The sequence below is a fragment of the Pristiophorus japonicus genome, chromosome 11 (genome assembly GCF_044704955.1).
Source record: "Pristiophorus japonicus isolate sPriJap1 chromosome 11, sPriJap1.hap1, whole genome shotgun sequence".
NCBI classification, from domain to species: Eukaryota; Metazoa; Chordata; class Chondrichthyes; family Pristiophoridae; genus Pristiophorus; species Pristiophorus japonicus.
The window spans coordinates 28,755,282-28,768,739 of NC_091987.1; the positions used below are offsets into that span (position 1 = coordinate 28,755,282).

The window sequence follows — 13,458 nt, forward strand, 5'->3', positions numbered from 1 at the left end:
AGCATTCCATATGCCTTCTTAACCACCTTATCCACCTGGCCTGCTACTTTCAGGGTTCTGTGAACAAACACTTCAAGGTCCCTTTGTTCATCTACACTTCTAAGCGGCCTACCAGTTAATGTGTATACCCTTTCTTTATCAGCCCTCCCAAAGCCCTCACACTTCTCCAAATTAAATTCTATTTGCCACTGTTCTGCCCACCTGACCAGTAGATTGATATCCTCCTGCAGTCCATGACTTTCCTCTTCATTATCAATCAAAGCACATGGTATTGGGGGTAATCTACTGACGTGGCCAGAGAACTGGTTGGCAGACAGGAAGCAGAGAGTCGGGATAAACGGGTCTTTTTCAGAATGGCAGGCAGTGACTAGTGGGTTGCCGCAGGGCTCAGTGCTGGGACCCCAGTTCTTTACAATATATATTAATGATTTAGATGAAGGAATTGAGTGTAATATCTCCAAGTTTGCAGATGTCACTAAGCTGGGTGGCGGTGTGAGCTGTGAGGAGGATGCTAAGAGGCTGCAGGGTGACTTGGACAGGTTAGGTGAGTGGGCAAATACATGGCAGATGCAGTATAATGTGGATAATGTGAGGTTATCCACATTGGGGGCAAAAACACGAAGGCAGAATATTATCTGAATGGCGGCAGATTAGGAAAAGGGGAGGTGCAACGATACCTGGGTGTCATGGTTCATCAGTCATTGAAAGTTGGCATACAGGTACAGCGGTGAAGAAGGCAAATGGTATGTTGGCCTTCATAGCTAGGGGATTTGAGTATAGGAGCAGGGAGGTCTTACTGCAGTTGTACAGGACCTTGGGGAGGCCTCATTTGGAATATTGTGTTCAGTTTTGGTCTCCTAATCTGAGGAAGGATGTTCTTGCTATTGAGGGAGTGCAGCGAAGGTTTACCGGACTGATTCCCGAGATGGCAGGACTGACATATGAGGAGAGACTGGATCGACTAAGCCTTTATTCACTGGAGTTTAGAAGGATGAGAGGGGATCTCATAGAAACATATAAGATTCTGACGGGACTGGACAGGTTAGAGGCGGGAAGAATGTTCCCGATGTTGGGGAAGTCCAGAACCAGGGGACACAGTCTTAGGATAAGGGGCAGGCCATTTAGGACTGAGATGAGGAGAAACTTCTTCACTCAGAGAGTTGTTAACCTATGGAATTTCCTGCCACAGAGAGTTGTTGATGCCAGTTCATTGGATATATTCAAGAGGGAGTTAGATATGGCCCTTACGGCTAAAGGGATCAAGGGGTATGGAGAGCAAGCAGGACAGGGGTACTGAGGGAATGATCAGCCATGATCTATTGAATGGTGGTGCAGGCTTGAAGGGCTGAATGGCCTACTCCTGCACCTATTTTCTATGTTTCTATGTTTCACACAGCCAATTTTAGTATTGGCTGCAAACTTCTTAATCATACCCCCTATATTCAAATCTAGATCATTGATATATACCACAAAAAGCAAGGGACCCAGTACTGAGACCTGCAGAACCCCACTGGAAACATCATTCCAGTCACAAAAACATCCACCAACCATTACCCTTTGCTTCCTACCTCTAAGCCAATATTGGATCCAACTTGCCACTTAGCCCTGGATCCCGTAAGCTTTTACCTTTGTGACCAGTCTGCCATGTGGGATCTTATCAAAAGCTTTTCTAAAGTCCATGTACACTACATCATACGCACTATCCTCACCGACCCTCCTGGTTACCGCCTTGAAAAATTCAATCAGGTTAGTCAAACATGATCTTCCCTTAACAATCCATGCTGACTGTCCCTGATTAATTCTTGCTTTTCTAAATGTAGATTTATCCTGTCCTTCAGGATTTTTTCCAATAATTTTCCCACCACTGAGGTTAGGCTCTCAGGCCTGTAATTACTAGGCCTATTCCTTTCTCCCTTCTTAAACAAACAGAGGCCTTGACCATCATTTTCCAGTCCTCCGGCACCACGCCTAAATCCAAAGAGGACTGGAAAATGATGGTCAAGGCCTCTGCTATTTCCTCTTTTGCTTTGCTCAACAGCCTGGGATGCATTTCATCCGGGCCTGGGGACTTATCTACTTTCAAAGCAGCTAAACCCTTTAATACCTCCTCTCTCACTATGTTTATTTCATCCAGAATTTCACACTCCTCCTCGATAGCAGTATCTGCATTGCCCCTTTCCTTTGTGAAAACAGACGCAAACTATTCATTAAGAACCATACCCACATCTTCCACCTCCACACAGAGATTACCCTCATGGTTTAATAGGACCTAACCTTGCTTTAGTTATCCTCTTGCTCTGAATATATTTATAGAATATCTTTGGGTTTTCCTTGATTTTATTTGCCAAAAACTTTTCATGCTCTCTCGTAGCATTCCTAATATCCTTCTTAATTTCAACTCTGAACTTTCTACATTCCTCTAGAGATTCTACAGTATTTAGCTGTCAGTATATGACATAAGCTTCCTTTTTTTCTTTATCCTCCTCTGTAAAACATCCAGGGAGCTCTAGAATTGTTATTCCCACCCTTTTTCTTTAAGGGCACATATTTGGCCTGAGCTCTCCAGATCTCCTCCTTGAATGCCTCCCACTATTCCGACACTGATTTACCGATAAGTAGCTGTTTCCAGTCCACTGTGGCCAAATTACTTCTCAACTTAGCAAAGTTAGCTTTTCCACAATTTGGGACTTTTATTCCTGGTCTATCCTTGTCCTTATCCATAACTACCTTGAATCTGACTGAATTATGGTCACTGGCACCGAAGTGCTCTCCCACTAATACCCCTTCAACCTGCCTAGCTTCATTCCCCAAAACTAAATCCAGAACCACCCCCTCCCATGTTGGGCTTGCTATATACTGACTAAAAAAGTTCTCTTGAATGCATTTTAGGAATTCCGCACCCTCTGCACCCTTCACAATATATTTGTCCCAATCACTATTAAGATAGTTAAAATCCCCTACTATTACTGCCCTATGATTTTTGTACTTCACAGAAATTTGCCTATATATTTGCTCTTCTATCTCCCACCCACTGTTTGGGGGTCTATAATACACGCCCAGCAGTGTGATTTTTTTTCTTTTTCAGTTCAACCCGTATGGCCTCATTTGATGATCCCTCGAACATATCATCCCTCCTCACAGCTGTAATAGTTTCTTTAATCAATACCGTGACCTATCCTTTTTAACCCCCTCTCTGTCCTGTCTAAAAATCCTGTAACCAGGAATAATGAGCTGCCAATCCTGCCCCTCTGTCAACCATGTCTCTGTAATGGCTATAATTGCTCCCAAGTGTCTACTTGTGCTCTCAGCCCGTCCGCCTTATTCGCTATACTCCTTGCATTGAAGTATATGTACCATTTAGCACAGGCAGACCTCCTTGATTACTACTTACTAACCCTTGTTTCCTCTGTCTTACAGATTCACTTTCTACATTCTTGCTTTCCAATTTCAGCTTTACTTCCTTCCCTATTGAATTTGTTCTCAGGTTCCCATTCCCCTGCCAAGCTAGCTTAAACTCTCCCCAACAGCACTAGCAAAACTCCCCACGAGGATATTGGTCCCGGCGCTGTTGAGGTGCAACCCGTCCAGTTTGTACAGGTCCCATCTCCCCCAGAAGTGGTCACAATGCTTCAGGAATTTAAAGCCCTCCCTCCTACACCAACTCTCCAGCCATGTGTTCATCCTCTCTATCCTTCTACTCTTGTACTCATTAGCATGTGGCACCGGTAGTAACCCGGAGATTGCTACCTTTGAGGTCCTACCCTTTCATTTTTCTCCTAGCTCCCTAAATTCTGCCTGTAGGACCTCATCCCTCTTTCTACCTATGTCATTGATCCCAATATGGACCATACCATGCCTCCCTGGTGCCAGGGTCAAGGGTGTCACAGGGTAGATGCAGGGCATTCTGGGGGGAGAGGGTGAACATCCAGAGGTCGTGGTCCATATTGGGACCAATGACATAGGCACCATACCGTCCTGGGGTCAAGTCTATGGCCGCAGAAACGTCTTTCTATTACCCTAACTATTGAATCCCCTAAGATTAAAGCTCTTTTATTCTCTGTCCCTCCCCTCTGTGCAGCTGAGCCACCTGTGGTGCCTTGGACTTGGCTCTGGCTGCACTCCCCAGAGACACCATCACACTTACCGGTGCTCAGAAGAGAATATCGGTTGGAAAGCGAGATGGACTCAGGGGGGTACTTCTGCACTACCTGCCTAGCATTTTTCCTCAGTTTGGTGGTCACCCACTTCCCTTCTGCCTGAACGCTTTTAAGCTGCGGGGCGACCACCTCCTGAAACATGTGCTCCACGTAGCTCCCAGCCTCACGGATGCACCGTATTGACTCCAGCCGCTGCTCAAGCTCCGAAAAGCTCGAGTAGTTGAAGCTGGAGACATCTCCTGCACACATGGTTGTCTAGGCTGCGCGAAGCATCCAGGACTTCCCAAATGCCACAGGACATGCACTCCATGGGACTGAGCTGCCCTGCCATCCCTCTAATTAGGCGCATCTGTTATAAAAGAGAAAGGGAGATACATATCAATTAACCAGCCAATCACTTACCTGCCCAGATGAGGGCTGTGAGCGGGCAGAGGTCGAAAGTGCAGTTTGGAGCCAAATCCAAAATCAGCGCGCGCAGGCGAGTAATGCACTCGGCAGCAGGACGCCCAGAGGTCGGCAAGGAGCAGGAGGCCCGGAGATTGGCAAGGAGCAGGAGGCCCGGAGATTGGCAAGGAGCAGGAGGCCCGGAGATTGGCAAGGAGCAGGAGGCCCAGTGGTCGGCAAGGAGCAGGAGGCCCGGAGATTGGCAAGGAGCAGGAGGCCCGGAGATTGGCAAGGAGCAGGAGGCCCGGAGATTGGCAAGGAGCAGGAGGCCCAGTGGTCGGCAAGGAGCAGGAGGCCCGGAGATTGGCAAGGGATGGGAGGCCCAGAGGGCGGCAAGGAGTGGAGGCCCGGAGATTGGCAAGGAGCAGGAGGCCCGGAGATTGGCAAGGGGCGGAAGGCCCAGAGGGCGGCAAGGAGTGGGAGGCCCAGGGTTCAGTGAGGGGTGGGAGGCCCAGAGGTCGGTGAGGAGCGGGAGGCCCAGGGTTCGGTGAGGGGTGGGAGGCCCAGGGTTCGGTGAGGAGTGGGAGGCCCAGGGTTCGGTGAGGAGCGGGAGGCCCAGAGGTCGGTGAGGAGCGGGAGGCCCAGGGTTCGGTGAGGGGTGGGAGGCCCAGGGTTCGGTGAGGAGCGGGAGGCCCAGAGGTCGGTGAGGAGCGGGAGGCCCAGGGTTCGGTGAGGAGCGGGAGGCCCAGAGGTCGGTGAGGAGCGGGAGGCCCAGGGTTCGGTGAGGAGCAGGAGGCCCAGAGGTCGGTGAGGAGCGGGAGGCCCAGGGGTCGGTGAGGAGCGGGAGGCCCAGGGGTCGGTGAGGAGCGGGAGGCCCAGGGTTCGGTGAGGAGCGGGAGGCCCAGGGGTCGGTGAGGAGCGGGAGGCCCAGGGTTCGGTGAGGGGTGGGAGGCCCAGGGTTCGGTGAGGAGTGGGAGGCCCAGGGTTCGGTGAGGAGCGGGAGGCCCAGAGGTCGGTGAGGAGCGGGAGGCCCAGAGGTCGGTGAGGAGTGGGAGGCCCAGGGTTCGGTGAGGAGTGGGAGGCCCAGGGTTCGGTGAGGAGCGGGAGGCCCAGGGTTCGGTGAGGAGCGGGAGGCCCAGGGTTCGGTGAGGAGCGGGAGGCCCAGGGTTCGGTGAGGAGCGGGAGGCCCAGGGGTCGGTGAGGAGCGGGAGGCCCAGAAGTCGGTGAGGAGCGGGAGGCCCAGGGGTCGGTGAGGAGTGGGAGGCCCAGGGTTCGGTGAGGAGTGGGAGGCCCAGGGTTCGGTGAGGAGCGGGAGGCCCAGAGGTCGGCGAGGAGCGGGAGGCCCAGGGGTCGGTGAGGAGCGGGAGGCCCAGAGGTCGGCGAGGAGCGGGAGGCCCAGGGGTCGGTGAGGAGCGGGAGGCCCAGGGTTCGGTGAGGAGCGGGAGGCCCAGGGGTCGGTGAGGAGCGGGAGGCCCAGGGTTCGGTGAGGAGCGGGAGGCCCAGGGTTCGGTGAGGAGCGGGAGGCCCAGGGGTCGGTGAGGAGCGGGAGGCCCAGGGTTCGGTGAGGAGCGGGAGGCCCAGGGGTCGGTGAGGAGCGGGAGGCCCAGGGTTCGGTGAGGAGTGGGAGGCCCAGGGTTCGGTGAGGAGTGGGAGGCCCAGGGGTCGGTGAGGAGTGGGAGGCCCAGGGGTCGGTGAGGAGTGGGAGGCCCAGGGTTCGGTGAGGAGTGGGAGGCCCAGGGTTCGGTGAGGAGTGGGAGGCCCAGGGGTCGGTGAGGAGCGGGAGGCCCAGGGTTCGGTGAGGAGCGGGAGGCCCAGGGGTTGGTGAGGAGCGGGAGGCCCAGGGGTCGGCGAGGAGCGGGAGGCCCAGAGGTCAGTGAGGAGCAGGAGGCCCAGGGTTCGGTGAGGAGCGGGAGGCCCAGAAGTCGGTGAGGAGCGGGAGGCCCAGAAGTCGGTGAGGAGCGGGAGGCCCAGGGTTCGGTGAGGAGCGGGAGGCCCAGAGGTCGGTGAGGAGCGGGAGGCCCAGGGGTCAGTGAGGAGTGGGAGGCCCAGGGGTCGGTGAGGAGCGGGAGGCCCAGAGGTCAGTGAAGAGCGGGAGGCCCAGGGGTCAGTGAAGAGCGCTTGTTTTAGATGGCTGGCAAGTACACTTCTTAAATATTCAGCAATGGTTATCTACGTATGATGTTCAAAACTGTTTGGTCCAGGACCTCAAGATTTTGCACTTTACTTCAGGACTGAAGAAAAAGTTAACACATAGATTATCATTTTTAATGTTGAACAACACCCTTAGTACTATTCCTGACATTTAAAATATATTAAAATGTATTAGGAACAGACTTACCTATCAATACTGATAGCACAAAGGTTTAAAATACTTGCGGTGCACATCATAACATCCAGTGTCACAAAAATGTTGCAGCTTGTTCGACTGAACCTCCAATCCCCAACCACCTGTGGGAAACAACGTTCATTTTGTAATTTTTTCACAAGTTTTGGTGAGATAACAAAGTTAGAGAAGAAGCATCTGAAGAGAAATGGAAGGATGACAAACGTGAATAAAATGGTACAAGTACGTGGCATGCTTATATGCTTGAATGTAACATCTCCAATTGAGTGTAATATCTCCAAGTTTGCGGATGACACTAAGCTGGGTGGCGGTGTGAGCTGTGAGGAGGATGCTAAATGGCTGCAGGGTGACTTGGACAGGTTAGGTGAGTGGGCAAATGCATGGCAGATGCAGTATAACGTGGATAAGTGTGAGGTTATCCACTTTGGTGGCAAAAACAGGAAGGCAGATTATTATCTGAATGGTGACAGATTAGTAAAAGTGTAGGTGCAATGAGACCTGGGTGTCATGGTACATCAGTCACTGAAGGTAGGCATGCAGGTACAGCAGGCAGTAAAGAAAGCAAATGGCATGTTGGTCTTCATAACGAGAGGATTTGAGTATAGGAGCAGGGAGGTCTTACTGCAGTTGTACAGGGCCTTGGTGAGACCACACCTTGAGTATTGTGTGCAATTTTGGTCTCCTAATCTGAGGAAGGACGTGCTTGCTATTGAGGGAGTGCAGCGAAGGTTCACCAGACTGATTCCCGGGATGACAGGACTGACATATGAAGAAAGATTGGATCGGCTAGGCTTATACTCACTGGAATTTAGAAGAATGAGAGGGGATCTCATAGAAACATATAAAATTCTGACGGGACTGGGCAGGCTAGAAGCAGGAAGAATGTTCCCGATGTTGGGGAAGTCCAGAGCCAGAGGTCACAGTCTAAGGATAAGGGGTAAGCCATATAGGACCGAGATGAGGAGAAACTTTTTCATCCAGAGATTGGTGAACCTGTGGAATTCTCTACCACAGAAAGTTAGCTATATTCAAGAGGGAGTTAGATGTGGCCCTTACACTAAGGGGATCAGGGGGTATGGAGAGAAGGCGGGAGTGGGGTACTGAATGATCAGCCATGATCATATTGAATGGTGGTGCAGGCTCGAAGGGCCGAATGGCCTGCTCCAATACCTATTTTCTATGTTTCTATGTTTCCATGTTTCCATGTTTCTATGTTTCCCCACAAAATTGCCGCGTTAGAGATTTCCTGTACCGCCTTTCTCAAATGGAGTTGGTTATTTGTGAATAATATGTAAAAGCATGGTCTTCAAAAGACCGGGCTGTATAATTGAAATCCATCGATATAGTCATCTTCTTCTTCTTCTCTTCTGTGCCTAGAACATGAGGCAACCCATTTCTTTTCGAGAGGCGGGAGTTCCTGGCGTTGGTGAGGCCTATAAAGGCCCAGCGGCAGCGAGAGGTGGCGGCAGTCCGAGAGGTGGGAGTTCCTGGCGTTGGTGAGGCCTATAAAGGCTCAGCGGCAGCGAGAGGCGGCGGCAGTCCGAGAGGTGGGAGTTCCTGGCGTTGGTGAGGCCTATAAAGGCTCAGCGGCAGCGAGAGGCGGGAGTTCCTGGTGTTGGTGAGGCCTATAAAGGCTCAGCGGCAGCGAGAGGCGTACCGGTGCAGCTACAGCGGGGAGAGAAGGCAAAAAAGAAGTAGAAAGAAATCAAAAGGTGACGTCACAGCCAAGGGGGTAAGTGATTGGCTGGTGATTGGTGAGTAATTTTTCTTTTTTCTCTTCGATAACAGTGAGTAAACTTTAGCATTGTTGTTGCCTATCTAAGGGTTAAGACATGGCAGGACAGCTCAGTCACGTGTTATGCTCCTCCTATACCATGTGGGAACTCAGGGACGACTCCAGTATCCCTGACGACGACGTGTGCGGGAAGTGTATCCTCCTCCAGCTCCTGACGGACCGCGTTGCGGAGGTGGAGCTGAGGGTGGATTCACTCTGGAGCATCCACGATGCTGAGAATGACGTGAGTAACACATGTAGCGAGTTGGTCGTACCGCAGGTAAAGGGTCCACAGCCAGATAGGGAATGGAAGACCAACAGGAAGAGCAGTGCAAGGAAGGTAGTGCAGGGGTCCTCTGTGGTCATCCCCCTGCAAAACAGGGACACTGCTTTGGGTACTGTTGAGGGGGATGACTCATCAGGGGAGGACAGTAGCAGCCAAGTTCATGGCACCGTGGCTGGCTCTGTTGCACAGGAGGGCAGGAAAAAGAGTGGGAGAGCGATAGTGATAGGGGATACAATTGTAAGGAGAATAGATAGGCGTTTCTGCGGCTGCAACCGAGACTCCAGGATGGTATGTTGGCTCCCTGGTGCAAGGGTCAAGGATGTCTCGGAGTGGGTGCAGGACATTCTAAAAAGTGAGGGAGATCAGCCAGTTGTCGTGGTGCATATTGGTACCAACGACATAGGTAAAAAAAAGGGATGAGGTCCCACAAAACGAATTTAAGAAGCTAGGAGCTAAATTAAAAAGTAGGACCTCAAAAGTAGTAATCTCGGGATTGCTACCAGTGCCACATGCTAGTCAGAGTAGGAATCGCAGGATAGCGCAGATGAATACGTGGCTTGAGCAGTGGTGCAGCAGGGAGGGATTCAAATTCCTGGGGCATTGGAATCGGTTCTGGGGGAGGTGGGACCAGTACAAACCGGACGGTCTGCATCTGGGCAGGACCGGAACCAATGTCCTAGGGGGAGTGTTTGCTAGTGCTGTTGTGGAGGAGTTAAACTAATATGGCAGGGGGATGGGAACCAATGCAGGGAGACAGAGGGAAACAAAAAGGAGACAAAAGCAAAAGACAAAAAGGAGATGAGGAAAAGTGGAGGGCAGAGAAACCCAAGGCAAAGAACAAAAAGGGCCATTGTACAGCAAAATTCTAAAAGGACAAAGGGTGTTAAAAAAACAAGCCTGAAGGCTTTGTGTCTTAATGCAAGGAGTATCCGCAATAAGGTGGATGAATTAACTGTGCAAATAGATGTTAACAAATATGATGTGATTGGGATTACGGAGACGTGGCTCCAGGATGATCAGGGCTGGGAACTCAACATCCAGGGGTATTCAACATTCAGGAAGGATAGAATAAAAGGAAAAGGAGGTGGGGTAGCATTGCTGGTTAAGGAGGAGATTAATGCAATAGTTAGGAAAGACATTCGCTTGGATGATGTGGAATCTATATGGGTAGAGCTGCAGAACACCAAAGGGCAAAAAACGTTAGTGGGAGTTGTGTACAGACCTCCAAACAGTAGTAGTGATGTTGGGGAGGGCATCAAACAGGAAATTAGGGGTGCATGCAATAAAGGTGCAGCAGTTATAATGGGTGACTTTAATATGCACATAAATTGGGCTAACCAAACTGGAAGCAATACAGTAGAGGAGGATTTCCTGGAGTGCATAAGGGATGGTTTTTAGACCAATATGTCGAGGAACCAACGAGGGGGGAGGCCATCTTAGACTGGGTGTTGTGTAATGAGAGAGGATTAATTAGCAATCTCGTTGTGCGAGGCCCCTTGGGGAAGAGTGACCATAATATGGTGGAATTCTGCATTAGGATGGAGAATGAAACAGTTAATTCAGAGACCATGGTCCAGAACTTAAAGAAGGCTAACTTTGAAGGTATAAGGCGTGAATTGGCTAGGATAGATTGGCGAATGATACTTAAGGGGTTGACTGTGGATGGGCAATGGCAGACATTTAGAGACCGCATGGATGAACTACAACAATTGTACATTCCTGTCTGGCGTAAAAATAAAAAAGGGAAGGTGGCTCAACCGTGGCTATCAAGGGAAATCAGGGATAGTATTAAAGCCAAGGAAGTGGCATACAAATTGGCCAGAAATAGCAGCGAACCCGGGGACTGGGAGAAATTTAGAACTCAGCAGAGGAGGACAAAGGGTTTGATTAGGGCAGGGAAAATGGAGTACGAGAAGAAGCTTGCATGGAACATTAAGATGGATTGCAAAAGTTTCTATAGATATGTAAAGAGAAAAAGGTTAGTAAAGACAAACGTAGGTCCCCTGCAATCAGAATCAGGGGAAGTAATAACGGGGAACAAAGAAATGGCGGACCAATTGAACAAGTACTTTGGTTCGGTATTCACTAAGGAGGACACAAACAACCTTCCGGATATAAAAGGGGTCAGAGATTCTAGTAAGGAGGAGGAACTGAGGGAAATCCTTATTAGTCGGGAAATTGTGTTGGGGAAATTGATGGGATTGAAGGCCGATAAATCCCGAGGGCCTGATGGACTGCATCCCAGAGTACTTAAGGAGGTGGCCTTGGAAATAGCGGATGCATTGACAGTCATTTTCCAACATTCCATTGACTCTGGATCAGTTCCTATGGAGTGGAGGGTAGCCAATGTAACCCCACTTTTTAAAAAAGGAGGGAGAGAGATAACAGGGAATTATAGACCGGTCAGCCTGACATCGGTAGTGGGTAAAATGATGGAATCAATCATTAGGGATGTCATAGCAGTACATTTGGAAAGAGGTGACATGATAGGTCCAAGTCAGCGTGGATTTGTGAAAGGGAAATCATGCTTGACAAATCTTCTGGAATTTTTTGAGGATGTTTCCAGTAGAGTGGACAAGGGAGAACCAGTTGATGTGGTATATTTGGACTTTCAGAAGGCTTTCGACAAGGTCCCACACAAGAAATTAATGTGCAAAGTTAAAGCACATGGGATTGGGGGTAGTATGCTGACATGGATTGAGAACTGGTTGTCAGACAGGAAGCAAAGAGTAGGAGTAAATGGGGACTTTTCAGAATGGCAGGCAGTGACTATTGGGGTACCGCAAGGTTCTGTGCTGGGGCCCCAGCTGTTTACACTGTACATTAATGATTTAGATGAGAGGATTAAATGTAGTATCTCCAAATTTGCGGATGACACTAAGTTGAGTGGCAGTGTGAGCTGCGAGGAGGATGCTATGAGGCTGCAGTGCGACTTGGATAGGTTAGGTGAGTGGGCAAATGCATGGCAGATGAAGTATAATGTGGATAAATGTGAGGTTATCCACTTTGGTGGTAAAAACAGAGAGACAGACTATTATCTGAATGGTGACAGATTAGGAAAAGGGGAGGTGGAAAGAGACCTGGGTGTCATAGTACCTCAGTCATTGAAGGTTGGCATGCAGGTACAGCAGGCGGTTAAGAAAGCAAATGGCAAATTGCCCTTCATAGCGAAGGGATTTGAGTACAGGGGCAGGGAGGTGTTGCTACAGTTGTATACGGCCTTGGTGAGGCCACATCTGGAGTATTGTGTACAGTTTTGGTCTCCTAACCTGAGGAAGGACATTGTTGCTATTGAGGGAGTGCAGCGAAGGTTCACCAGACTGATTCCCGGGATGGCGGGACTGACCTATCAAGAAAGACTGGATCAACTGTGCTTGTATTCACTGGAGTTCAGAAGAATGAGAGGGGACCTCATAGAAACATTTAAAATTCTGATGGGGTTCGACAGGTTAGATGCAGGAAGAATGTTCCCAATTTTGGGGAAATCCAGAACCAGGGGACACAGTCTAAGGATAAGGGGTAAGCCATTTAGGACCGAGATGAGGACAAACTTCTTCACCCAGAGAGTGGTGAACCTGTGGAATTCTCTACCACAGAAAGTTGTTGAGGCCAATTCACTAAATATATTCAAGAAGGAGTTAGATGAAGTCCTTACTACTAGGGGGATCAAGGGGTATGGCGAGAAAGCAGGAATGGGGTACTGAAGTTGCATGTTCAGCCATGGACTCATTGAATGGCGGTGCAGGCTAGAAGGGCCGAATGGCCTACTCCTGCACCTATTTTCTATGTTTCTATATTTCTATGTTTCACTGCTTTTATATCCAGCAGATTGTGCTCTGGGTTGTTTCTATAACAAAGCCCCTTTTTACGTGGACAACTCATTACTTTGACTCTTAACTCCCTGCCAGGAGAACTGGCTAACTGCGATTGGGGGGAGGATCACCACTCCACTCTCATTGGATGCAAGTATTCTGCTGAATGTCAACCCATTATTCAAAGACGAAGAATCTCTAATCTCATGCTCTCTGGTGTGAGGTGGGGGGAGGGGCACTCCACTCCTATCAGAAGCAAGCATCCCGCTGGATGTCAACCCAGTATTCAGAGGGCTAGAACTCTCTTCTCCACTCACCAGTATTCTCTGAAACAAATATAGGTTCTAGTTGGTTTATGGCCCACTCCAGGACTTGAAGCCTAGATTCCAAGTTAACATTTTAGTATAGTCCTGAGGGAGTGCTGCAGTGTCAGATGTGCTGCCTTTTGGATGAGAATTTAAAATCAGGACCCTCTGCTTGTTCGATCCCATGATACTATTTGGAAGAGCTCTGTATCCCAGTCCAACAAATTTACCTTGTAATCTGCTGCCAGACATAGGCTGGCTTCTAAATCAATTTCTTGTGAGGTGATTTTCTTGAATAAGCACATGCATACTGTAGACCACCATGGCAGAATGACGATATGTCTCACGCTGACCCATGCTTAGATGGGGTCTGGGAATCAGTTGGTCCTGAGGCTG

General features: G+C 49.8%; 1 protein-coding gene across 1 annotated transcript in view; it reads right to left on the reverse strand.

The window, feature by feature from the left end:
- drd3 (dopamine receptor D3) overlaps positions 1 to 13,458 on the reverse strand; it is a 70,343-nt gene that overhangs the window by 44,270 nt on the left and 12,615 nt on the right. Inside the window, exon 2 of the mRNA XM_070892691.1 lies at positions 6,880 to 6,989. Within this exon, the coding sequence (XP_070748792.1) occupies positions 6,880 to 6,989 (110 nt within the window). The remainder of the gene's footprint in view (positions 1 to 6,879; positions 6,990 to 13,458) is intronic.